Below are 24,252 nucleotides of genomic sequence, written 5' to 3'. Positions count from 1 at the left end.
TATAATTTTTGCTGGTCAAAAATGGGAAAATAAATTTCAAATAATGTTTATCATTATGTAAGTTATTTTTTAAGGTAAGGAATTGTGAAATGCCCCATGATGGTCGTCTCGGCTCAGGATCGCTTGACTCTTCTTTCGTCCTCTCTGATGGTGGCTTGACATTGCTCGACATCATCCGTGCTCATCTTCCAAACGCCGAGTTTGCGTTTCTCTCTGCTTGCCACACTGCCGAACAGAATGATGTAACGGATGAGGCCCTCTACTTAGCTGCCGCAATGCAATTCTGTGGCTTTCGAAGCGTGATTGGGACGATGTGGGAAATGTACGACCCGGATGGCCCTTTGCTTGCAAGTGAGGTTTATTCATACATAGCAGAGCATGAAGAGGGTGAAGTGATACATAAGCGGTCCGCAGCTGCACTCTGTAACGCCGTCCTGGCATTGCGAAGACGTGAAGGGGTCCAGACAGAGAGATGGGTCAACTTGGTGCACTTTGGTGCTTGATTGGCGTAAGTAGTAATATTAATACTTCATTTGAAGCAATGATTTATCTATCTGAATACCATGTTTAGTTTTCTCCTTTTTCCGAAGTGTCTGCCCTTGTTAATTTTACTGTGTATTCGCAGTGTTGCATTGAGTTATAAGTAGACGTGTCCTCCACCATGTCCACGGTTCGTTCATCCGCCACCGAGTCATTAACAACGGTTCACAACAGTCCCGCCGTCAAGAAATACAAAGCTGCACTCTCAACAGAAGTAAAGACGCGTCGAATGACAAAAACTGGCTCAGCGTCTTGTCCTGGCTCTCCTCGAACACCCATGCGTAGCCAGAGCCGCTGCGAGGACGTTGTAATGGAAAGCAAGATGGACGTAAGCCGTATAGATCCAGAGCAGGCTCTGGTAGATGCAGAGAACGTGGACGTCGATCTTAATTTCGAGTTGGACGAGCGCGAGTTACGCTCTATGCAGTATGGCTGGAAGGATAAGGTCCCATGTATCAATACGGTACGTCTCTGTTCTTCACCTCTATCTCATTCTTTCAGGACGTTATTGTGTCACCCTCAGAGTTCGCCCTACCAAATGAACGCAAGCGTGGACTGCCAAGCCTTCGGAGAATTCGCTGAAACTACTGCCACAATATCACAAGCCCCGGGGACTCCAGCGCCAGAATATCACTACAACAGGGTGCTTGTCGGCTCAGACAACAAGTTCGTATACTGTGCGGCTGCACAAGGCCGCATCGAAGCTGCAATGAATGGTTACAATAGCGTTTGCTTCTTATACGGCCAGACTGCAAGTGGCAAGACTTACACACTAACAGGCAAAGATTAGCAGCCCGGTATCATTCCACGAGCAATGAAAGATGTCTTTGCATTCATCCGTCGGACTCCATCTCGCGAGTATCTATTGCGGTGCTCGTGTCTCGAAATCTATAATGAAGTCAATTTCGATTTACTTGCTCCGCCTTCAGTATGCTCTGCCGTTCAAATTCAAGGTATCGGAGACAACGTCATTCTTGCTCTGCTTCGTGAAGAAGTCGTTACTAGTCTAAAAGGTGTACACGAACTCCTTGACCATGGTTACGGGAACAGACGCACAGCAAGTACAGACTGGAATGAACGAAGCTCGGGCAGTCATTCTATCCTTCGACTTGCAATTGAGAGCCGAGAGCGTGAGAGCGTATCTGAAGTTGAAGATGGACAGGCTGCACCATTTGTTCCACACTTACCAGGTGTCGGTGTGAAATTCCGTACCGATGTCCGAAATTTATGCAAAAATGGAAGTTTATTCTCACAGGAATTCGAGTTGCTGTGTTTGATATTCACACCCAGTTCACGAACTCTTCCAATCTACTACCTTTTCGAACGCAAAGTCTTGAGGACTACGATATTACACTACCTTTCAAATATGTCTTTCAAGTCTACTCAACCGCTTGCTTGACGAGTAAGGTGCTGTGGACTCCTCTGCTAGGAGAACCCTTTGGCTTCATTTAAGGATCTACCAAAATTGCATGAGGCATAATGCTGTACTGTTGTAACTTGTGATACATTGTTCTGTGGCTATGAGACACAGCCCTACGGTCCTCATCCCTGAGTTGCCGCCTTACATGCACACATTGACGGGACGAAGACTGACCAGGGACGATTCGCCGTCACTCCTAGTTCCGCCGTCGCTACAGCATGGTAGGAATGGGAACCACTTTCTTCATAGGTCCTGCAAACGTGTTAACGAAGTTGAACACCCTCGTGCAATAGACTGCTACTAGTACACTCATCTGCACGTTCTACGTACGTATTTGCGGCTGCGCCCGCGTACTTGTGGACCATGCAAAAGCGGCGCCCAGGACCATATGCAGCTGAACCTGTGCCTGTTGACGACGGTTTTGGTTTCTCAATTGCTACTTCTAGAAGTAGCTTTGGCTTGCTTTTGATAATTTTAGCGATTGTCGCGCAATGAATCATCCAATGCCTCTGTTCTGAGAATGGCTATGTTGTTTGCTTCAATTGTCCTACTACACAATTTTGGGTCCTCAACCTTTTCTGGCTCTGTGCGTTGGGAGAAACTCGCTACGCTGGCGCGCTCTCTGTCTACCCTAGCTAAGCTTGTTCCTGGTCGTACTACCCGCTACCTTTCCGCCATTCTCCTTCAACAGTACTCGCCGACGCAAGCCATGTTACGCCGCTTTTCCAAGAAACCTACATCCCCACCTTCCTCGATGGGTAACCTCCGCCCAGCAGAACTTGCCCCATCTTTGAGACAAGCCGATCCCAAGGTAGCTGTTATCATGCAATGTATCAAGCGCGTTTTTTCGAGGTCATCCAAGACTGCGACACCTGTAGCTGTACCATCTGCGCAGAAAAATGCGTCCGCAAGTACGGAGGCCCATATCACAGATAAGACGGATGGTGATCCTGCAAAGGGTGAAGAAGTTCAGACTCCAGCGCCTGCAGGAACATCCGTGCAGCGGAAGAAATTTATGAAAGCAAAGAAAGCTTTCGAAATGGGAGGGAGTATCCTTCTTATGGGCGCAGAAGCATTTTCTGCCGTCGGTGATGCGTTACCCCCTGCAAAAGCAGCCGTGGACGGAGTGCTGCACATTGTTGATGTCAATCGAGTACGTCTTACCATTCTCGCCTTTATCAATAATCCAATACTAACATTTTTTTCCCCACGTGTATTCAGAAACTTCGAGACGATAAAGAGGATAGTGAAAAGCTGATCAGCTGGATAGAAGGACGTGGCAAGATATTAGACGAAACCATTTCGTCTAGTGCTGGATTGTGCGAGGAGTACGAAGAAGCTGCTGTCCAGCTCAATCGGTATTGATGACCCTTAATCATGAAGACGCCGAACTAATTCTGTTCCCCCCGCTGTCTAGCATACTAGTCGAGGCTGCAGAGGCCGTTTCATTAGACATACAGCGCAATCAGTTCGTTCGTTTGACGACCCTACGAAAGCGGGCTGGGCAACGTCGCTTCATTCACGATCGCGTTTCAACTGCCTTTGGAGACTTCATGGTAATTATCTTCTTCTTCGTTAAGACTATTATCAATATTATCCGATCCTTACTCTCCATCACACAGTTCCGTGTAACAATTCACAATGCGTTACAAAATGCTACAGTGCAGAATGCTCAAGTACATCTTCACACGGAGCACTCTGAACAAGGCTTGATGAGTAAGCTTGTACTTTGCTTGGATGTGTACACAACATAATTACAGAGTTTAGTAGACACAACCGAATTGTATAGCCAAAATGACATAATCAGGAGCAACAAAAGGCTATCTTTGCTGATATCGATCAACCTTGTTTCTCACAGCTTTTTTTTTATAGATCCGCAGCGCTCATCTATGATTAGACGACTGGGCCAGACTGGCTGTGCATAACTCAGATGCATTCCTAGTTCAGTGCTTAACTTAAATGCTAGCACAGGATTGGTGATGCTGCATCACATCGGATCAGAACTTGCATAAATGATTGGACAGACAATCTGACTCGTGTATCACCTCTGACATCCTTCCTTGATAATAGTTCATAACAGCTGTCATTTGTATTAGAACCCATAAATATCCTCATACACATACTCTTGATTTGAGTGGCAGGACAGTATATAAAGGGTCTGTAGATGCTTGTTCAGGCATGGATAAATCCTACTTGTACTATTTGCTTGTTCTTAATATTTATGTTTTTGTAGAATTTTAGTGCTATATTTCCCGTAATTACATGATGAAACCCTCATGGGTTTCTTTGTGGTGAGAAATGTAGTATAATGTGGTAAAGTGGAGAGAGGTTACTTGACTGATCGAATTAGCTTTTAGACTGCGTGCGAACGAACTGCTATACTCACCACTCTATAACTTTTGTCTTCTTGCGAGCTTTGAAAAAACTTTGGATACGGCTTCTGCCTGTGCGACACTTCCGAAATGGCTCAAGACCTCAGGCTGAAAAGAAAAAGACCTACTTCTCAAGTGATTCACCAGGGTAAAAAGGTGAGTATAGCTATCACACAAATAGACTCGCATCAACGACTACGGTTAGCAACGCAGCGAGACGGACGAGTCAGAAGACGAATCGGACGCACTCGGTTCTACTTACGAGGAATTGGACGTTCATGAAGATATTGAAATGCAGGATGAAGAAGACGAAGAAGGCTGGGGCGGAATACACTCCAGTGACGAAGGAACAATAGACGGGACGAACATTCGTGCTCGGCAAGATAGGAAACATGCAAATAGGCCTCCGACACACACCGAGCTCCGTAGCATCAAGGAAGCTTCGGAATTATACAAATCCAATGTATTCAAATTGGCAGTACGTTTTTCTTGGAGTTTTCTATCTTATACAATGACTCAAGAAGTCGTATACGTAGATTGACGCTTTACTGCCAAATGTCAGACCGAAAGAATCACGCATAAAACCACTCGAAGAGTTTCTCCATATTTTATATACGGTACTCATGTCGTTGAAGTCTACACCGCCTTCGCATCCATCAGAAGCCTCTCGAGCACTTTCGAAGCAAGGGATAACTGTTCCGTACGCCGCACCTCAACCAACCGCCGAGACGGCTTGGAAAGTCTCTTTCGAGAAACCTAGTGATATTGTAATTGTTGGAAGCTGGGCTACGAAGACTGGTGTTAAGAGTGTTGGTAGTGCGTCTTGGAGTGTTGATGTTGCTGTGGAGATGCCTGCTGTGCGTATCACATATCACAACCCTTCGTATTTTGTGCGAAATGCTAATTGAATTTATGCCCTGCAGGAGATATTTCAGGAGAAAGATTATCTTGATTGTCGTTTCTTCCATAAAAGAGCTTTCTACCTGGCGAGCTTGGCGTTAGCTATTCGATCTGATGATAGGCTAAATGTGGACGTATCGTATGACTGCCCTTACGATGCTCGCCTTACCTCCCTTGTGTTAACTCCTTATAATGGTATGCATTCTCTTTCAATACGCTTTTCAATTTTAAGACGGTTTTGATTCATATTTTCGTTTGGCACAGATGGCTCGTCAACCGACTTCTCCAAACTGAACGCATGCGTGCGATTGCTACCAGTCTTACCTTCCCCCTGCCCCGTTTCGCTCCATCACTTGTCCCCGACACACTGTAACATCCGCGTCAAAGTCTCAGACGGCGCCGCTAGTGATGACAGCGCAAACGCAAACAACGCGTCAACAACGCGCCCCACGCCAATCTACAACACAGACCTCCTAATGCACGCCTCAGCACGCACCCCTCTTCTCCAAACACACACTCTCATAAAAGAAGTCCCTTCATTCCGGGACGCCCTGGCCCTCTTGCGCGTTTGGGCAAACCAACGCGGATACGGGCCTGGTTCGAAGGATAGAGGCGTTGTTAGTGGGTTTGAAGGAAATGGGTATTTCTGGACGGGCGTTATGCATGTTATTGTTGTTGGTGAAGAGGACTTCGGGGAGAAGGGTGGGAAGAAGAGGACGTTGAGACGACCTGTTGGGAGGGGGTTGAGTTCGTATCAATTGTTTAGAGCTGCTCTGGACTTCCTTGGTAAGAGTGTCTCATATTCCTTCCATCGAGTTCTGCTTTCATTGGACTGATGAACGTGGCATTTGGTATTGCAGCAAATCATGCCTTCTGCGCTCAACCAGTCTTCATTAAGGGTGGATCAAGAGTACGTTTCTTTGTTGCAGCAAGAATTCCCAATCTGATAAATATTTAGTTCCCTGCAGATACGTATAGTTCCGACGGACCTGTCTTCGTAGACGTCTGCTCTGTTAACATCGTAGCAGGCATTCCTGTGACTTCTATAGACCTTGTACGTGGTATTTTGGAATCCGCAGAGCTCTATCCTAACGTTACATTTACAGCTTAGGCATGACGCCAAAATCACCCTCGATCTTCTGAACAACGGCTCGCAGGATAGCAAGGCAGATCCATTTAGTGATGTGTTCCTACGAGATCGAAGACAGCTGTCGACACGGTTCGATGTTACGATACAGTACGCAAATACCTATTACTCAATTATTTTACATAGAGTTTTATGTTGACATGGGTATTCTTTTCACCTCTGAAGGGTTGACCTACGACGAATGACTCTACGAAGATCAAACCTCGTCGATATATTAGACCACGGTTCACCTTCCCAGCTTGCAATACACACGCTAAGCTCGATCCTTCGACGTGCTCTTGGCGATCGCGTCCATGCCATAGGAATAAACACAACAACGAACGGACTTCGACCTTTATCGCAAGGAGACGTCTTGCCGCCGCTTAACAAGGTGCATATCGGTCTGATCTTGAACACGGAAAACGCATTTCGTGTGATAGACCACGGTCCAGCAGCATCAGACCAAGATACCAAAGAAGCTACCGAATTCCGAGAGTTATGGGGCACCAAAGCGGAACTCAGACGGTTCAAAGACGGTCGGATCCTCGAGAGTGTTGTGTGGGAAGTCAAAAGTGCTGATGACCGTGCGCGGATCCCTGCGGATGTCGTATGCTACATCCTTTCACGGCATTTCGGTTTGGAGGTAGAACGAGATGTGAAAGTGGTGCAAAAGGATTTTGAACTTGTGCAGAGGGTGGTGTTACCTGGTGCGCAGCCGGGTTTCAAGAACGCGATGATGGCGTTTGATGGGTTGTTGAGGCAATTGAAGAGTCTTGACGAAGAAATCCCTCTAGCGATATTGAACGTCAGTCCCGTGTCGAGTGATCTAAGGTATACGGGTATCTTCACTCCTACTCCTATCCCCCCCAAGCATGCGAATTCCTTGTCGGTCGGAATGCGGTATCTTCCGGCCATGGAGGTGATTGTACAGTTTGAGAGGTCAGGAAGGTGGCCGGACGACCTTGGTGCGATTCAGAAGATGAAATTGGCGTTTTTTGAGCAGATGGCGAGTGCGTTGATGGGGAAGGTTCCGGGGTTGGTGGCTAGGATTGTTGTTTGTGATCCACAGAGGATGACGATGACTTCGGAGCGTACGCTTGATAATGCGTATTTGGAGATCGTTACGAAGGAAGGATGGGCTTTCGCTGCGCGGATATGGCATGACCGAGAGGCGATGTTGCTGAAACGCATTTTGGAGGATAAAAAGAAACCACGCCCGGTAGCGAACGGTTCTTCAGCAGTATCTACGCCAGACGGCAGCAAAACCCGCGAATACCTCGATAGACAATCCGCACAAAAAGCATATGAAGCATACGCTCGACGTTATCTCCACGCACCCAAACACCATCGTGCTATTGCGAACTTGTGTCATCGGTTCCCTGCGTATGTTGGTACGGTACGACTTGTAAAGCGCTGGCTCACGGCGCATTGGTTACTTGAAGGGCACATAAATGGTGAAGCTGTTGAGTTGTTATGTGCGTTTGTGTTTGTCGGTAGCACGAAGAACGGTGGAGGAGGGGATAAACGATTGGACGTACCTGGGACGAAAGAACTAGGCTTCTTCCGTGTATTGACGTTCTTAAAGGAATGGACCTGGGAGGATGGGTTGTTCGTAGCGCTTTATGAAACAGACGGAGAAGCCGAGGAAGAGCAAAAAGAATCCGGCGCCGCGTACATAAAGGCAGGATCTGGAAACGGCGTATGGAGAATATCGACAAGCGAGGATCCTTCTGGTGCGGTCTGGACTGGTGAAGGACCCGATGCGCTTGTTGCGAGAAGAATTAAGATGCTAGCTGGGGCTAGTGTGGATTATGTGTTGGCGAATGAATGGGAGGGGTTCGTTCCGAAGGTAAGCTACTCGGTTTGGTCCCGATGTGTTTGCAACTAAGAAAGTTCGGTGTAGACGCTTTTCTTGCATCCCACTGGTGATTATGATATTCTGATTCACCTCAAACCTGACGTGTTGTGCCGTACGCATCAAGCCTTGGATGTTCGTGAGTCGACGTCGCAGAGGTACGCGAATATTCCGACAGCCAGTGGTGAGGACGACGAGCCCCTACGAGTGGACTACGACCCTGCGTTGATGTACTTCCATGACCTGAAGGTGAGTCGTAATACCCCAAATAAAAAAAACGGATATTGAATCAGGGACCGACAAATAATGTTAATGAATTGCCGGATGCAGCGCATGTATCAAGGCACACTCGCATTTTTCTTCGATGCGTACGGGGGTGAGGTGATCGGAGGAGTGTGGGATCCAGGACTGGTGGGAGTGCCGCGGCCTTTCCGCGTGTTGGCGGATTATTCGTCGACGCCGCAGGTGAGCTTCGCTGTCGATCCACCTCCTGATTGTTTCGATTTTCATTTCATCTCGTCTCATCTCATCTTCTTTCCTCATTTGTTACTGATGATGATTTACTGATGATGATTGCGGCGTATAGAAGACCGATGATGACACGGACACCCGAAAGCGGAAGGCTTCGGCTTCGGTGGTGCTGAACCAGACGACCGTGCTTGCTGAAATTCGACGGCTTGGAGAGGGGTTGGTGAGGAGTATTGAGGTGCAGCCAAGGTCTAAGTAGCGGCAAAACTTATTCCAGAAGAAAAATAGACATATGTTGTTATATTGGATTTGATGAGCCGAGAGAAGCCGTTGTGTGCTCTCATGATCCTTGTGCCAAGCTCGGAACAGCGTTACCACGTATATAAATTGCCTGCCAACAGCGTCCCTTTTCTTCTTCCTCTGTCTCTTCCCACTCACTTCCTTGCGCTCTCTCCCTCAACTCGACACTCCTGTCGTTCGTTCTTTTACAGCCCACACATTCATTTTCCATTCTGCTCAGTAGTACCGCGACTATAACGATGTTCGGACAGACTTTCATCACTGCTGCCGTTGTAGCTTTCCCACTGCTCGCTCGTTGTTAGTGTTCATTTTTCGTAGAGCGATATTTTTGCGTGTCTCTAACCTTTTTCTCCCTCTTCGCTGTATGTACGTAGCGGCCTTCGCAGCAGACTGCGCACGCTCATACACCGTCCAAGCCGGTGACATCTGCGACAGCATCTCCGCCGCCAACAACGCCTCCACATACCAACTCGCCGCTGTCAACTCCGGTACCATCGACTCCACATGTAGTAACCTCCAACCAGGCAGTTCTATCTGTCTTGGAACGACGGGTGAAGATTGTCAGACGGTCTATGTTGTGAAGGAGGGTGATACGTGCGATGCGATTACTGGGGCAAATGGGATTAATTCGACGTCGTTGTGGACGAATAACCCGAATATTGATGAGGGGTGTTCGAATATTTACGTTGGCGAGGTGAGTTTTCCTCGATGATGATGAAGAAGAAAAGTTAACATGATTGATTGATGATTCTCCCTTCGTGAAGGTTCTCTGCGTCGCGAACTCCGTCCTAGTCCCACCCGTCCCCTCAAGTGGCATCCCAGCGACATCTATCCCAGCGACAGCTGCGAACCCCACTTCGACCCCTGCACCGTCGTCGACACCGGCACCTGTTAACAACGCCGCTGCCTCTCCCTCTCCCTCGAGTAACGATGGTGATGACGAAGATGACGATGACTTGCCGTTCTGCGACGAGCTCTAAGCTCAAGTTCTGCCATTGGGAGGTAGTTCCGATTCAATACCATACCATACCCTGGCATCTCCCGCACATCCCTTCATTGATTGATCGCTATCTCCACGTATCTACGCACGGTTTCTTTACACTTCCAAACTTCCACGCACGGATTTCCATATTCCATACATACCCCCCGCCATCGACTTGGCTTCATTGGCTTTCATACTTTATTACTATTCACTTATGCTTGAAGCACCCTTTTCTTCTTTGATTTAAGGTTGTGGCATAGGTCGTCGTAATGTTTCGTATGCCATATACTTAGTTATACCTTGGTTTTTGAATGACGTATATTCTACTCCATGTTGGAGAGATTACCCAATATTATTGAATTATTGGACGATACGATGGGACAAACATACTATGAAGTACACAGCAGCAAGAGCAAGTCCGTTGAGTTGGGGTGCATTTATAAAATAATGTACTTATCAAACTTATTATACCAGCAGAGGCTGAAGAAAAGAAAGACAGTCCAATTTCCGATTTCCAGTTCAACGATCCGATCTCCCACTCTCGACGTTAACGTTAACGTTCACACCAACGTTCATCGCACCCTTCCGACTTCCGGCAGCAGGACCCACAAACCCGGACCCGAGGGTGGATAGTGCACTTTGGAAAGCGGCGTAGACGGTTTCGCTTGGTTCGGGGTGGATGGCGTTGACGGTGTGTAGGGTGATTAGGCCTGTTTGGGGGGAGAATGTGTATGTGGAGGTTCTGTGTGAGGTAGAGGATCAATGTAAGGCGCAGTTGTTGAAGGATGGATGATACGCACACATCCCATTCTGCACGCTCGTTGCTTAGGCCTAGTCGACCGACGCCTGAGACGAGTAGGCCGATTGTTATTGCGCGTTCGCGTCGATGTTTTGGTTGTGAATTCCGTGCATCCTCCCCCGGAGTGAGAGTCGGGAGTGACTCTGACTCTGACTCTGACTCTGACTCTGACTCTGAGTACGAGCTGGGAGGTGAACTACCAGACTGAGAGGAAGACTGTTGTTGAGGTCCCGAGCGAATTTGCACTTTATGCATGGAGACGGCGAGGTCGGAATAGATTGCGTGCATTGCGTGGCGGACGAAGATGGAGGATGCGACGTATAGCGGTAAGCCTAATGGGAACACAGAGATAGACTGTTAAGTGCCCAACTTTCTCTGCGAGAGTATATGCGCATGAGCAACGAACGGACATACCTTCTACGCCGAGAACCCGAGGGAACGGAGCTGGAAGCGCAACTGGAGGGGTATATTCCAAACGAATTGTACGAGCGTAGATACCTCCCTCCTCCTCATTATGAGTCTCTGATGATGAATCGTGTTGTTCGTTTGCTGCTGCTTTACCTTTACCCTTCGATAAGGACAAGGACGGAAGAGCGATATTCCCGCCTAGTATACTATGTATATGTAAAGGCAGGTGGTAATTGGTTGAGACGAGCCCGGTGTTGAAGAAGTTGGGGAGAGTTTGTTGGAGGATGTCCATTGCTCGACCTTCGTTTTGGAGTCAGTATCAGCGGTTTGTTAACGACTTTCCTCTGAAACTATTCGAATTGAATACGTGAGTGAACCGGAGGTTGTCTATTGAAGATACGTACCTTACCTGTGCGCAACTCCCATTCTTGGTCAGAGACGTACTCCTCGTCGCCGTTACCGTTCATCCTGCGCGGTGGTGGAGTAGGTGGAGGAGGTCTTTGTTGTGGCGTGCTCGACCCGGCTGCTGCTGCTGACGAGGAAGCATTACCGCTGTGTGCGAGGAGCAGAGCATTCGCTGCGTATGAACGACTTGCCGTCGTGGAGAGGCAGCGGGACAGTGATGAGCGTAGCATTGCACACAGTGTGCAATGAGCATGCGCGTCGGACGCGGCGTCGCGGCTTGAGATATTCAAGAAATATATTTGGATTACGTAACTTATATTTACTTTGCGTGCAGTATGCATATATTGGACATAATTTGGGTACTCGACAAAGGGCTTGCAGTTAGGAATACGTGCGGTTCGGCGAGCTGAAACAGAGAATAATGAAAAGGAGAGACGCTAGCTAGTGATTTCCTCCAGGTAACCCTGTACGAGCAAGTGTTCGACATCCGCTCGACGGACCATGAATCGTTGACCCTTTTGAAAGTCGATTGCTCCCAGTTCCGTTTCTATCACGCCGCAATCCCGCACAACCCGTACGAGGACGTGGATGTCCTTTGGTGGATGTAGTATGCTGCTCGTAATATCGAGCTCGTCCGTAAAGTCTGCTCGGAAATCGACGACCATCGTGTTGTATTCGCGTATAAAGTCAACTTCATGGGGTGCTAGGTTCGCTCGGATTTGTGAGTTTGATAGGATAGGAGGGAGAGCACCGCCAAGGGACCAGTATAATGACTTGAGGAAGTTCATGCGGTGTTGGTGGTAAGCAAGTAAACATCGCTTGTTGCGCATGAGAGTTGTCTGGTGAATGATGAACGACGGTGGTACTTGGTTGGCGTTTGGGTTGTCTGGCATGGAGTCGAGGGCGTTGGTGATGAGTGCTTCGAGACCGCGTTGCTCGCGGATGAGGGTGCGAACGAGCGTGTCATTGTATTTGAAGAGCGTGTCTGTTGCGGTTGAACGACGCGATTCGGTGACGAGCTGTGTTGCGAGGTCGCCGAGTTGCTTGTTGTCGCTGGACATGGTGCACGACGAGACTCGGTGATGGTGGACGCGGAAGTGAACGCGTCGAGGACGATGGTGGTGACTCAACGTGACGTCTCGTGTGTGTCAGTAGTAAGCCCGCCACGTCCGTTTGCGGCGACCCACCATCACGGATTGCACGATGACCGACGACTCTCAGGACATCGAAACAGCGACGACAGCGCTTGAATCTCCTCAGTGAGTTGTACGCTTTCATGTGCATATATACATCCTCAAATTAACGATGTGAAGGATGTCTGGTCAACCTGACGCAAAGACTCGACGTTATGACCGTCAACTCCGGTATGCTTTCTGCATCTGCAATGTCTCCTCTCGGCGTGAATTGACTTGGACACCATAGACTATGGGCTGCATCCGGACAAACTGCACTCGAATCTGCTCGTATCCTCGTCATCTCTGCCTCCGCCACATCTACATCCATTCTCAAGAACCTTGTCCTCCCTGGAATCGGCCACTTCACGTTTCTCGATCCAGGATCTGTCTCACAGGAAGACGCAGGCAACAATTTCTTCCTCGAGGGTCCGGAAAGCATTGGCAAGAGCCGTGCGAAGGAGGCTGTTCGTCTACTCAGAGAGCTCAATGATTCCGTCGAGGGAGAGGCGGACACGAGTGTACGTTGTGAGCTCCTGTCTGATTTTCTTGCTTCATCTAATTCTTTTGTATGCATATATAAATGCAGCACCTTGCGAGCAGGCTAACAGACGTCTCATATCTATCCTCATTCAACCTCATCATCGCACACAACCTATCCGAATCACTCCTCCTTCCTCTTACAAAACTCCTCTGGTCAGACCCAACAACGTTACCGCCACTTATAACAGTCCGTTCCGCTGGCTTCCTTGCCGACTTCCATATTCAAATTCACGAGCATACGATTGTTGATTCTCACCCGGAGGGAGCTCCGTCTTTGAGACTTGATAAACCGTTCCCTGCGTTGCTTGAATATGCGAGATCGTTGGAGCTGGAGACGATGGATGGGACTGAACATGCGCATATCCCTTATGCTGTTATCCTTGTTCGAGCGTTGGATGATTGGAAAGTATCAGTAAGTAACGGGTTTACATTCGCCGATCACATTCTGGTAGTCTGACTGTCGTGCTATAGCACGGTGGTGAAGTACCGAAGACCTCCGCAGACCGCGCAGCATTCAAAAAATCCGTCCTCGCCATGAAAAGAAAGCCCGATGAAGAGAACTTTGACGAAGCAGCTACACAAACCTACCGAGCTTATACAGAAACAAAAGTTCCATACGACATTGCGCAGTTGTTTGAAGATCCATTACTTAAAACGCTCAGCCCTACGTCTCCACCGTTCTTTCACTTGCTAGCTGCGTTGAAGACGTTCACCGAGCAACCGCCTTATACGCTTCCGCTTTCGTCTGCATTACCGGATATGAAATCCGATACGAAGAGTTATGTACATTTGCAGACTTTGTATAAACGGCAGGCGGAGGAAGAGAAGGCACGGTTCAGGGAGATATTAAGAGAGCGAGGAGGGGTGGAGGTGGATGAGGCTATGGTTGATGAGTTTGTAAGGAATGCACATGGGTTGAAGATTGTGAGAGGACATAGGTGGGGGACGGTTGACGAGAATCCGCAGCTTCTTGGTAAGTTTCCCTCTCTCCCGTATCTTCTTGTTCATATCTGATACGAATCCGTGTTCTAAATCGAATGTGATTTTTATAGCGAACTTGTTGTCTTCGGAAGAAACGGCTTTACCTGCAGCTACTCACCTTGCTTTATCCGCTGCGTCACATTTACTGTCCAAGAATCCACACAACAGTGGAGAATTGACGGCGGAACAGCTGACAGTGTATATCCAGTCTATGCTCCCAGCTGGAACTGTGTTGCCTAAGGAAGTCGCCTCTGCCGTGGGCGAAATGTACGTTCTTCATCCTTACCGACATACAACTTTGCTTGTGCTAATGTGTTTTTGTAGTGCACGCACACCAACAGCAGACTTACCTAACACAGCAGCCTTCCTTGGTGGCCTCGTAGCACAGGAAGCGATCAAGGTGATTACGAAACAGTATGTACCTGTGCAGGGGACTTGTGTGGTTGATTTGGTTGCGAGTCGGACGGGGGTTTTGAATGTATGAGGGTGAGGGTGAAAGTGAAAGTGAAAGGTGAGGGTGAAGGTGAGGGTGAAAGTAAAAGTGAGAAAGAGAGAGAGGAAGTGGAAAAGTCGGTTTACATATAAAAGATGTTGTGATGTATGTATAACGACACTTTGTAGAGATTACATAGATCGTGCATTTGTATTTGAATTACTTTATTCACCCGAGAAGCCCTTGCGAGCAAGAACTTGAAGAAGTTATTTCGGCGGATACCGTGACCACTGCATGTTGTGCGTGAGTCAAAATTTGCATTTATCTTGTGCTTGAAGCCGTCATGTCATTTCCTGTACACACGAAGAACTGTCTCTACAATCTTGGCCTGGAATCACCACCTATAGCAGCCTGCTGACGACACGCTTTTCAAGGTCTTGCATCGGATCAGTATACAGTATGACGACCAGGACAGTGATACCGACACCTGTGTGTCACGACATGGCTGAGCTACCCTCCGCCTCGGAAGAACGTGCTCGTCTAAACCAGCACCTCCAAGAACATTCCAACGTCGAACTTGACTTTAACATGCCATCTCCATTGGCTAAACATATTGTTCTGGGCCTTGCAGTCACAACAGGCTCTGCAATCGGCGAACAACCACCCTCCGAAGAAGACCTCCTCTCGTCGTTCGAAGCACAGAATAGTGTGGGTCTGTCAGCTGGTGCGAGGGCTTGGACGAAACACGCACATCGTTCCGGGTGTAACACTAACACCGATTCCTCTCAATCCGGCTTAGAGTCAGACTCGAGTAGTTCAAGTTGGTGGGGAAACCCGAAAGGCCCGATCTCCGCACTCAACGACCGCGCTCTCCAGCTTTTCGATAAGATCATGCAATCCGCGACGTGGAGGAACTTACATTGGTTACCGCATGAAGTGCTTGTGTATGAAGTTCGTGTTGAGGAAGGGTATGGGATGCGGTGGTCCCAGGATCGATCCACATCTGGTGAGAATGTGACAAGATCGGATAGTTCAGGTTCGTCGAGAGAGGATGCCGAGGAGGAAGAGGACCAGTGCCGGTGGGTATTTCGAGGGTTCGTGGAACCGATGATGGAGAATGGGCATGAAGTGGGATGGAGACATTAATGGTTCAGCAGCCGTTCCCCGGACAGTTGCAAGTTTCTCGTAAAGTACTGGATGTTTAAGTGTACATATAGTAGCTCTCATTATATAGATACCATTGTTCTTGGAGGTACCAATATCACTTTATAGTACAACCAGGAGCGGGTTGCCCGTGGCCTGGTTATTACTGGTGCTCAGGTCTTGTAGGTTTTATTCATATATTCGTCAATCGTCAACCATTGAACCAGTGCCAATAAAAATTATATACAAGTCTAAGTACTATAATCCGCAAAGCTCTGTAACCTGGTAGCAATAGTCGGTGGAAACCTGAACTTCGCAAGTCGGTCTCCAAACGTTTTGAGTATTAGAGATATGCCAGTTCGCAGTTCTGTAAACCATACATATATCCATGAGTGCTATTCAGAAAAAGTGGGAAGTATCTGCCAATTACGCACCGGATGACAAGTCTTCAACCCACTCGGTTGCGAGATCGGTCTCTTCTTTCAGGATTGTTAACTCGGTTTCACGAAGCTAACCGTGTATTCGTCAGAAACCATGGAACAAAGTGAAAACCCAAGTGAAGCGGACAACTCACCGCATTGCTCGTTTCTAGAGCACTTACCGCGCTCGACAACTCTACTCGGTAGTTCTCTATCGCAGTATGGAATAACACCATAGCTTCGAGAATTCGAGGTATGTCTCGTTGGACACTCCCGAGTGTGTCCTCCTTAAGCGAGTGGGCTACTAACCGACTCAGGGCTAAACGTCCATCAGCAAGCCGTCAAAAAAAAATCAGTTTCGCAAAACATTGATTGAATAATTACTGAATGACGTACTGTTGACGATCACCGCGTCCAACTCTTTGTTGGGTAAAGCCTTTTGTGCAGCTTTGTTCCTCCGTTCTCGAGTCCACCAGGTGCTAACTTCTTTTATATGTAAGTGAGACGGATGGATTGAGCTCCGCATTGAGGGTACGATATTCGTTATGGATTTCGAAACATCTGTAAGAGCGGCATCGATTGGGTGCGTCAAAGATCGTAACTTTGTTGTGAAATCATGGATTTCCGCAGGACCACTTGATGGTGCATTGGTTGAAGGTCCGGAAGTTGCGTCGTCAGAGGAGAGAGCCTCGATAATTCGATCGATCGGAGTTCCAGGCGCTTTCTTATACACCTGGGCGCGGATGATAGGAGTTACTGGTTTCTGCGCAGTTGTAGGTTTTACTGCAGGAGGTACCACGACTAGAAATATAACGTCAGGTTTTACTCACAACGAGCAACTCTCAGATAAATAACCTTGTGGAGGAGGCGCGGGGTTGCCCCGACGAAGAAAGAGTTGATAGTCAGAGCCTAGTAATACGAGGCTACGCCGAACTAACGTAGACCATAAGTTCGGGCTGTGTTTTACGTCGCTGTAGATTACGGAACGTCCAGCAGCTGACTGGTCCGTGTCGGATGAAAGCTGGTAAAGTCCGTGGTATGCATGTAACTATGTTTCATGCAGGGCGATATAGTCAGTAAGCAAGGCGGAACTTCAGGATGATGATAGAGCAAACCTGAAAGTATGCATCTGAAGAACCAGTCCCAGAGACTAGGACGAGTCCGGCGTCTTTGCGCGAATCAAGCGTTGAAATCGGCTGATAAAAACTGTAAGTTTTTCTAATCGTATGAGACCTAAGATAATTCTTACAAGCGAGAAGACCACGTCAAACATCGTTGATGGGACGTCCCAAAGTACCTGACTTGACAAAGCAAGGAAAAAGGCACGGATTATCAGGTCGAAGTCAGTCCAGAAGAATGTCATAGTGTATGTTGGGCGGAGGAAATGTGCAACAAATGGACTGTAGATGAGGTAAGAAATGTCGGAGCGTCAGTTTCGTTCCATACTCTGTGAGTTAGAAAAACTTATAACGAACCGAAGAAAACCATGGAGGATGGGTAAACGATACACGACGGGCAGCACAAAAGAGCGCAAGACGCCGAACCCTGCCAACGAAGCAACGGTGGAAGTCGTCGAGAGCATTAAGGTAGAGACCAAAGAGGAAAGAATCGAAGCAAACGCGTGCATCGTGAACTGTTTGGAGACTTGCACATTAGCCACAAGAAACGCAAGATAAAGAAAGAAAACCGACATCCGATTGGCCTGTCCAGTGAATATCAAATCGGCTTTTGAGTACATCGCGAAGACAGTAGAGCACAACGCAAGAAAACTGGGATAGAAATAGGAAACAAAGGCGGCCATTAATGTGATATGGATGTTTTCTAGTAATATCATGAATACGGTCCATGTTGAACTACGGAAAGCGACACTTACTTCGATCCAGCCCAAACTCCGAGTCCAGGATCACTTCGCCCACTTCTTTCAACTGTCTGAGCTACGAATGCGTGGCATACTGTGAGGAATGCAGAGGAAATGAAAGTGACTAGCAATGCGTGCTGATATTGACGCTCTTTGCTATGCTGAGTGAGGGTCTGGCGAGGAGACAATGCAGAGGTGCGCGTTGCTTGCAGCGAAGAAAGTGAGATAGTGCTAAAGTCCCAAAGGTCAGGATACGTACCTCTGAGATGGATTTTGCGCAAGACAGCTATCGGGACCGACGCGAACGTCCACCAGAGAACAGCACAGAACAGGGTAAGGGGTGAAAGCAAGTTCACGACACAACCAAGTACACCCAAGGAGTTATATCCGCCATACTGCCAGGTGGACCAAATGGTGGCGAGTAGCCAGGCTGCTGCTGCAGAAGTTGAGAGAACATAGTACGCGAATCTGCGAGCAAGGATTGACTTGACGAGAGGTTCGAATACCTGCGACGCCGGAGGTACGGATGGACTGGAACGCGTTGAAAGAGTAGAGGATATTGCAGTGATTGGTGCAGACTGCGCCTGACGCGTCGAGGAGTTGAGCATGTCGATGTACGAGGACAAGGACAAGTAGTATTGTTTTGAGGTCAACCTGTGCGCAGACGCGTGATGTAAACAAACACAAACGCGTTGGAATAAACTATAAATTATTTAATTTTAAATATCTCCGCGTCTGTGCCTTCACTTCGACTGTTCCGTTTCCATGTCACGTAAACCAGCAATGCAAGAGGAAGACGTCGACGATCTAGATGGTGCGCACTGCTAAGCCGCAAATATATTCCGTGTATTTATGTCCAGCAGATATCGTTGACCAATTCGACGCAAAGAATACAATTTCGCCGTCTCAGCCACCTACATCGACCTCGACTGTCCTTCCTCAGCCCACGTCTGTTCCTTCTTCATCACGAGCAGACAATGCACAACCTGCACTTGGTTCAACGGCAGATACTACCGGTATACCGTCTGGACAGCTTCCCGATGAACTCGCGAAGGACCTCGCAGATGGTATGGAAGCACTCATGCGTGAGCTCGCCGAAGGTCAAACCGGTCAAATCTCAGAGGAAGACAGAAAACGCAAAGAGGCTTGGGAGAAGATGTTGATAGAAGGCATGGATGGAATGGTCGACAACGAGTTACTTGGTCGGAACGAGAGGGACAAGCCTAGCACCGAGAACGAGAATGCTGGTGGTAGTAGTTCGAGCAAGAAGGCTGTTGATGACTTCCAAGCGAGTATTTTGCAGGCTATGGAGAAACTTAAGGATAGCGATTCTACTTTACATGTACGCTCTCATGGCTATACTCTGCTGAAATCTCAACTGCTAATGATATTGAATACTGCTAGACTGATGCATCGACCTCATCTGCTCCTTCCGACGATCCGCTGGAAGCCATCTTAAATCAACTAGGCTCCGGCCTCGACGAATCAGGTGAAGACAATGGTGACCTGCAGGATATGCTAGAAACGATGATGCAGCAGCTTATGAGCAAAGAGGTCTTATACGAGCCCTTAAAAGAACTTCATGACAAGGTATTTCATCTATTTTTATTATATACGTGTTGTCGCGTGTTGACAAACACCTGCGTGTTCGACGACTATGTAGTTCCCTGGATACCTTTCAGAAAACGACGAAAAGCTATCTACAGAAGACAAAGAGCGTTTCCGGAATCAGATGACTCGAGTATCCGCAATCATGCAAATATTTGAAGATCCGTCATATAAAGAGGATGATCAGGAGAAGGGTGCGCAAATCGTTTCATTGATGAATGAGGTAGGTCTGGTCTCTCATTTATAGATTCTAGCTCTCTTGAGTCTTTTCGAACGCACCTTAACTGACCGTCGCTCATAATCAGATGCAATCCTTTGGATCTCCGCCGTCCGAGATTATGGGCTCTTTACCAGCTGGGCTTGATTTTGGACCGGATGGTACACCTAAGCTGCCAGATGGATGTACAATAATGTAATCACCGACCGGGTTCTTTCTTCTTGTATGCACATGGGATAATGTATCAGTTTTTGTGTAGTCTACTTAACTAATCGGACTTCGTGTGTAGCAGTCTCTTTTTTCCTTGTGATTCCCAAGATAGTGTCGGTTGTACATGAGCCGGACCAATCTAATTCTACAACAAGATCTAATACATGCACTTGTATTTCTTCACAGTTTTGCAAGGACTGCATCTGCTCCGGAGACGGTAACGCCAGGAGCCGGTTCAACCTGTTTGTCATAATCATCAAATCTACGATTAGGAATCTATAACACATGCTAATACTTACACCGAGATATTCAACCTTCAAGTCGTTGATTATCATCGCGTAACGAGCGGTACGAATACCGAATCCGCGTGCCGACATGTCAGCAGAGAGGCCAATCGATCCGGACCACTTGGCATCTATACCAGCATCTCTCAAAATGCGTTCTTTGAAGGGTACATTACATGTATGCGTACCTGCATCTGACAAGCAAAGTATCTAACCAGCAACACCATCAGTGTAAGTAGGATAGATCAAGGAGCGTACATGAGTCTCACCTTATCCTTTACGCCTTCAACACGTCCCCACCCACTCATAACGAAAGGGTCATTTGCAGCGACAACAGCGATGACGTCCACTCCCTTGGATTTCATCTCGTCGTAATACTTCACGAAGCCCGGGAGATGGTTTACATGGCAAGTCGGCTAATCGTTGTTGCACCGCGAACAAAAAAAAAATAGAAACATAGCGAAGAAAGATACTCGTCAACAGGATAGATGCACGAATTAGATAATGCAAAGCTTACCGTAAAGGCTCCAGGGACAGAAATCAAGACGACCTTCTTTCCCTTCCATTCGTCCGTCTTCAACTGGACAGCTGCATAAGTCAATCATGTGAGCATCGCAATAATCACAGTAAACGACGAAAGACGAAGTAGTTAACGTACGAATACCGCAAACTAGCTAATCAACCGCACGCATATACGGATAGGTTCAGCCATTACATGCTTAGTTCGACGATCGCATATCCACGATGGCATGTATGTTGCTCACCCCATCCTCTAACTCCTGGGTGTACGGAACATATTGGAAGGTGCCTTCTGGAATCGTGTCTCCGACTTGAATTTTGATTTCGGACATTCTTATTTAGTTGAGATCTATACGGTGTCAATGCAGGACCAGAAAGAGTCTGTCTGTCTGTGAGAGTGCCAGTGCCACACTGCCAAAATGATGATTTGTAAAGATAACCAGAGTGCAGATCCCCGAGTCCCACGCCCCATTTGCAGAGCGTCGATCAAGAGCTGTGCCTAATTTAGAGTATTGGAATCTTGTGCAGCGCTCTGCGGTTGTCCCGCAACCCGTAAGGACTCAACCTGCTGGCCATGACAAACTTATTATTACCGTGTGAGAAGATCCGCCGCCCAAATCTTTGATATACAGGCATTGGACGTTCCTTTAAACACCAATTTTGTTTTCCCCTGCATTTCTTTCCACATCAAAAATTTACTTAAAAATTTATGTATCTAATGATTATATGTATAATACTATATGCCTGAATTTTTCCAAGCTATTAAGTGCTGTAAAAAAATTAATATGAAGATAAGAAAAAAGTGAGATTTTGTCACGAAAGTCGTTCCTTTGAACACCCCTGTGACACTCCATCACACTGGCACACATTCAACCTGTCCACCCCTATCTTCTCAACTTGCACTCCTACATTCACTCTTGGCTCACTCCTCTTGCTCTCATTTATACAGGCAATTGTTCTATAGTCATATCTACACCTTCAGGCGAAATTCCTGCATTATTTGTTGTGTCTTCACAGGTCTAGGTCACATTCACCACATCCAGACACTGCTTCTTCTTTGTCAAGGCCCCTCTCTCATATTATGTTGTCCTGGACTTGTTTTTTTGTTGGTCTAGAAGGTCTAGGGCTCCAATAAGCCCTTGGGAGCCCTTCCTCCCTCTAAGTAGAGCATTTAGCCTGCCATTTGGTAAGCTCTTTGTCATAGTGAGTCTTGATTTGTTTCCATTCACTTTCAATCATATCATTAACTTCCTTCTTCCTTTTAGCCTCCTCCTTTCTTGCCTGGACCTCCTTCTCTTCCCTTTCCCTGTATTCCTTCTTCTGCCTGAGCTTTTCCCTGGTCTCATCTGAGGTCATAATCTTTAGCATTCCATCATCAAATATCTATGAGTTCTCTATTGTTTTTCCTTTCTCCTTCTTGTATAGAGCATTCTAGAGCCTAGCATTAAGAAGGGAGGCCAGAACAAGCTGTGCTGACCATAGAATAGGACTGTTAAGAGATGAGGAACAAAAAGAGAGAAAAAATTATTTATTTAGCAAATGTTACAGACTAATACCCTCAACCAATGTGTCATTAGGACTGTAGGTCAGTGTAGATCAGTGCAGATCAATGTAGATCAATGCCAATCATTTTACTCTCTTGTCACACTTTTTGAGCATTTTTAACAAATTACACAATATTAATTTAAGGACTGGTCCATTCAATATGATAAAACATACATATTGTAGCTCTGAAGTAGAGGAATACAATAATATAATTTTTATGTTGAACACTGTAGCATAAGTAGTAGTAAAAAATTTGTTAGTAGTCTCATATTTGGAATTCATTCAATTTCAGCAGTATTGAATTTCTATACACTTTTCTACTGAATCGATTTCCTTCAGAATTCATATATATATAGTACATGTATGTATCTAAATTTCTCTATTTTTTTGAGTTTATTGGTTGAGTTATGCATGAATTAGAGGGGGGTGTTCAAAGGAACGTCCCTGTTTAAAGGAACGACCAATGCCTGTATTCAAACATTTGCATGTGGAAGCCAAGAAAGTCTAGGCAAGAGCCAGAAACGGAGCAATCTCTGATGTCGAGCTTTGACTTTTCCGAAGTTTTCGCAGATCGCTGATCTTTCATCTTGTCGTCCTCCTGGTTCTATGTGCACGACAATGCATGCTTTGCTCCACCGAATAATCTGTCTCTCGGTCTTCTCGCTCCTACTGACCCCCATACGCTCGCAGCCACAAGAACTGATCGTTCCCGCCACTGACTCACGAATCCAATACGTCGGTACCGGATGGACAGTCCAAGAGAACGGCGGTCATACCTTCACCTCTGTACCCGGCAGCTTTTCGTTTAACTTCGCAGGTACCAACGTTTCCTGGTTCTCGCGAAAGCTCTATAACGGGGCGATTATATCAATCGCCCTCGACAATGATTCTATCACGATGGACTTGAGTAGTGGGATGAACCAGAATGATACTCCTGCGGTAGCAGTGTTGTTTGAGAAGGACGGGTTAGATGGAGATGAAAGTCATTTGTTGAATGTTACGTGGGAAGGACCGGGTTCGAATGGTGTTGGCTCATTTTTGGAGAATTATCAGATAAAGTGCGTGTTTTCTCAATTCTTTCCTGATGCTTCTTCTTCTTCCCCGATGGTGTGTGAAGTGGATATTAATTACTGATGATGGGAAGGACAGCTTCGTACCAGGCAACACGTCGCAACCTCCGGTACCTTCGTCTACTGTTGTTTTTTCGAAGCAGTCGCATACGAATGTTGGTGCTATTGTGGGTGGTGTTGTTGGCGGAGTTGTAGGCTGTGTCGTACTGTTTGGTCTTGCTTTCTTCTGGTTGAGGAGACGAAGGGCAAGTGTTGCTGCTCAACGGGAGTCGAACTCAGGTATTTTCAATCCGTCTGTCTTCGCCTGTGCCATGTTGCTAACTTCCTTTTATCAAGCGACGCCGTTCATGGCTCACCTAACACCAACACCAAATCCGCCCACCTCTTCGTCCTATTCACAGACTTCCACGAAACAACGCTTGGACTCGTCATACTCAGCAACTCCACTTTCCCAAAGCCAGGGAACGCCCCCTACGACGAATTCTGCAATAACGCGACTGCGCGGGTTGGTAGGAAGATCACCACTAGGTGGTGGCGGTGGTGTATCTCAAAATTCAGACTCACTGCCTTCGGATAGCAATGAGCAGCGGGGAGTGGATGATGCTCCTCCACCCGCTTATACATAGGAAGTGGGGTTGTGCACATTTATATATTCAGGAGGAAGATACCATCATT

The 24,252-nt window shown here is 47.2% G+C and overlaps 12 protein-coding genes across 12 annotated transcripts; 8 read left to right on the top strand and 4 right to left on the bottom strand.

Moving 5' to 3' along the window:
• Nucleotides 1–661: 661 nt before the first annotated feature.
• On the top strand, nucleotides 662–1,939 carry FOMMEDRAFT_151381 (P-loop containing nucleoside triphosphate hydrolase protein; the record flags this gene model as incomplete). The annotated part of the gene is made up of 3 exons (XM_007262409.1): nucleotides 662–1,003; nucleotides 1,064–1,267; nucleotides 1,334–1,939. The coding sequence occupies 3 exons, from the start codon at nucleotides 662–664 to the stop codon at nucleotides 1,937–1,939; spliced, it is 1,152 nt and encodes a 383-aa protein (XP_007262471.1).
• A 121-nt stretch (nucleotides 1,940–2,060) lies between these two features.
• On the top strand, nucleotides 2,061–3,885 carry FOMMEDRAFT_151380 (uncharacterized protein; the record flags this gene model as incomplete). The annotated part of the gene is made up of 7 exons (XM_007262408.1): nucleotides 2,061–2,181; nucleotides 2,265–2,368; nucleotides 2,439–3,113; nucleotides 3,182–3,318; nucleotides 3,378–3,516; nucleotides 3,583–3,676; nucleotides 3,833–3,885. The coding sequence occupies 7 exons, from the start codon at nucleotides 2,061–2,063 to the stop codon at nucleotides 3,883–3,885; spliced, it is 1,323 nt and encodes a 440-aa protein (XP_007262470.1).
• A 739-nt stretch (nucleotides 3,886–4,624) lies between these two features.
• Nucleotides 4,625–8,940, top strand: FOMMEDRAFT_74372 (Nrap protein; the record flags this gene model as incomplete). The annotated part of the gene is made up of 11 exons (XM_007262407.1): nucleotides 4,625–4,810; nucleotides 4,869–5,189; nucleotides 5,256–5,427; nucleotides 5,497–6,018; nucleotides 6,093–6,142; nucleotides 6,191–6,286; nucleotides 6,339–6,469; nucleotides 6,545–8,207; nucleotides 8,262–8,462; nucleotides 8,544–8,678; nucleotides 8,803–8,940. The coding sequence occupies 11 exons, from the start codon at nucleotides 4,625–4,627 to the stop codon at nucleotides 8,938–8,940; spliced, it is 3,615 nt and encodes a 1,204-aa protein (XP_007262469.1).
• A 197-nt stretch (nucleotides 8,941–9,137) lies between these two features.
• Nucleotides 9,138–10,128, top strand: FOMMEDRAFT_16856 (uncharacterized protein). The gene is made up of 3 exons (XM_007262406.1): nucleotides 9,138–9,278; nucleotides 9,356–9,675; nucleotides 9,746–10,128. The coding sequence occupies exons 1-3, from the start codon at nucleotides 9,221–9,223 to the stop codon at nucleotides 9,959–9,961; spliced, it is 594 nt and encodes a 197-aa protein (XP_007262468.1). The 5' UTR covers nucleotides 9,138–9,220; the 3' UTR covers nucleotides 9,962–10,128.
• Nucleotides 10,129–10,301: 173 nt separating this feature from the next.
• FOMMEDRAFT_138284 (uncharacterized protein) lies at nucleotides 10,302–11,684 on the bottom strand. Its single transcript, XM_007262405.1, has 4 exons — nucleotides 11,580–11,684; nucleotides 11,177–11,470; nucleotides 10,764–11,094; nucleotides 10,302–10,705 (listed from the first exon to the last, which is right to left on the bottom strand). The coding sequence occupies exons 1-4, from the start codon at nucleotides 11,635–11,637 to the stop codon at nucleotides 10,483–10,485; spliced, it is 906 nt and encodes a 301-aa protein (XP_007262467.1). The 5' UTR covers nucleotides 11,638–11,684; the 3' UTR covers nucleotides 10,302–10,482.
• Nucleotides 11,685–11,911: 227 nt separating this feature from the next.
• FOMMEDRAFT_101938 (DNA replication complex GINS protein PSF1) lies at nucleotides 11,912–12,636 on the bottom strand (the record flags this gene model as incomplete). Its single annotated transcript, XM_007262404.1, has 1 exon — nucleotides 11,912–12,636. One exon carries the CDS (start codon nucleotides 12,634–12,636, stop codon nucleotides 12,013–12,015), a length of 624 nt encoding a protein of 207 aa, XP_007262466.1. The 3' UTR covers nucleotides 11,912–12,012.
• A 142-nt stretch (nucleotides 12,637–12,778) lies between these two features.
• FOMMEDRAFT_131246 (uncharacterized protein) lies at nucleotides 12,779–14,755 on the top strand (the record flags this gene model as incomplete). The annotated part of the gene is made up of 7 exons (XM_007262403.1): nucleotides 12,779–12,834; nucleotides 12,889–12,939; nucleotides 12,998–13,268; nucleotides 13,337–13,702; nucleotides 13,762–14,263; nucleotides 14,343–14,538; nucleotides 14,596–14,755. 7 exons carry the CDS (start codon nucleotides 12,779–12,781, stop codon nucleotides 14,753–14,755), a joined length of 1,602 nt encoding a protein of 533 aa, XP_007262465.1.
• Nucleotides 14,756–15,096: 341 nt separating this feature from the next.
• On the top strand, nucleotides 15,097–15,947 carry FOMMEDRAFT_138282 (uncharacterized protein). Its single transcript, XM_007262402.1, has one exon. The coding sequence runs from the start codon at nucleotides 15,164–15,166 to the stop codon at nucleotides 15,848–15,850; it is 687 nt and encodes a 228-aa protein (XP_007262464.1). The 5' UTR covers nucleotides 15,097–15,163; the 3' UTR covers nucleotides 15,851–15,947.
• Nucleotides 15,948–16,098: 151 nt separating this feature from the next.
• Nucleotides 16,099–18,732, bottom strand: FOMMEDRAFT_151374 (uncharacterized protein; the record flags this gene model as incomplete). The annotated part of the gene is made up of 11 exons (XM_007262401.1): nucleotides 16,099–16,214; nucleotides 16,282–16,357; nucleotides 16,422–16,585; nucleotides 16,663–17,067; nucleotides 17,122–17,314; nucleotides 17,382–17,462; nucleotides 17,516–17,666; nucleotides 17,742–17,899; nucleotides 17,958–18,087; nucleotides 18,140–18,329; nucleotides 18,384–18,732. The coding sequence occupies 11 exons, from the start codon at nucleotides 18,730–18,732 to the stop codon at nucleotides 16,099–16,101; spliced, it is 2,013 nt and encodes a 670-aa protein (XP_007262463.1).
• Nucleotides 18,733–18,898: 166 nt separating this feature from the next.
• On the top strand, nucleotides 18,899–20,177 carry FOMMEDRAFT_116954 (Pex19-domain-containing protein). Its single transcript, XM_007262400.1, has 5 exons — nucleotides 18,899–18,938; nucleotides 18,988–19,466; nucleotides 19,529–19,714; nucleotides 19,788–19,955; nucleotides 20,038–20,177. The coding sequence occupies exons 1-5, from the start codon at nucleotides 18,908–18,910 to the stop codon at nucleotides 20,146–20,148; spliced, it is 975 nt and encodes a 324-aa protein (XP_007262462.1). The 5' UTR covers nucleotides 18,899–18,907; the 3' UTR covers nucleotides 20,149–20,177.
• Nucleotides 20,178–20,184: 7 nt separating this feature from the next.
• FOMMEDRAFT_101931 (thioredoxin-dependent peroxidase) lies at nucleotides 20,185–21,363 on the bottom strand. The gene is made up of 7 exons (XM_007262399.1): nucleotides 21,208–21,363; nucleotides 21,102–21,117; nucleotides 20,961–21,031; nucleotides 20,713–20,859; nucleotides 20,632–20,653; nucleotides 20,459–20,574; nucleotides 20,185–20,399 (listed from the first exon to the last, which is right to left on the bottom strand). The coding sequence occupies exons 1-7, from the start codon at nucleotides 21,292–21,294 to the stop codon at nucleotides 20,340–20,342; spliced, it is 519 nt and encodes a 172-aa protein (XP_007262461.1). The 5' UTR covers nucleotides 21,295–21,363; the 3' UTR covers nucleotides 20,185–20,339.
• A 1,762-nt stretch (nucleotides 21,364–23,125) lies between these two features.
• Nucleotides 23,126–24,203, top strand: FOMMEDRAFT_151371 (uncharacterized protein; the record flags this gene model as incomplete). The annotated part of the gene is made up of 3 exons (XM_007262398.1): nucleotides 23,126–23,614; nucleotides 23,652–23,856; nucleotides 23,914–24,203. 3 exons carry the CDS (start codon nucleotides 23,126–23,128, stop codon nucleotides 24,201–24,203), a joined length of 984 nt encoding a protein of 327 aa, XP_007262460.1.
• Nucleotides 24,204–24,252: the final 49 nt, after the last annotated feature.

The sequence above is a fragment of the Fomitiporia mediterranea genome (genome assembly GCF_000271605.1).
Source record: "Fomitiporia mediterranea MF3/22 unplaced genomic scaffold FOMMEscaffold_1, whole genome shotgun sequence".
In the NCBI taxonomy this organism is placed as follows: Eukaryota; Fungi; Basidiomycota; class Agaricomycetes; order Hymenochaetales; family Hymenochaetaceae; genus Fomitiporia; species Fomitiporia mediterranea.
The sequence above is the reverse complement of the archived record's forward strand: the minus strand, read 5'-3'. Positions and strand labels throughout refer to the sequence as shown.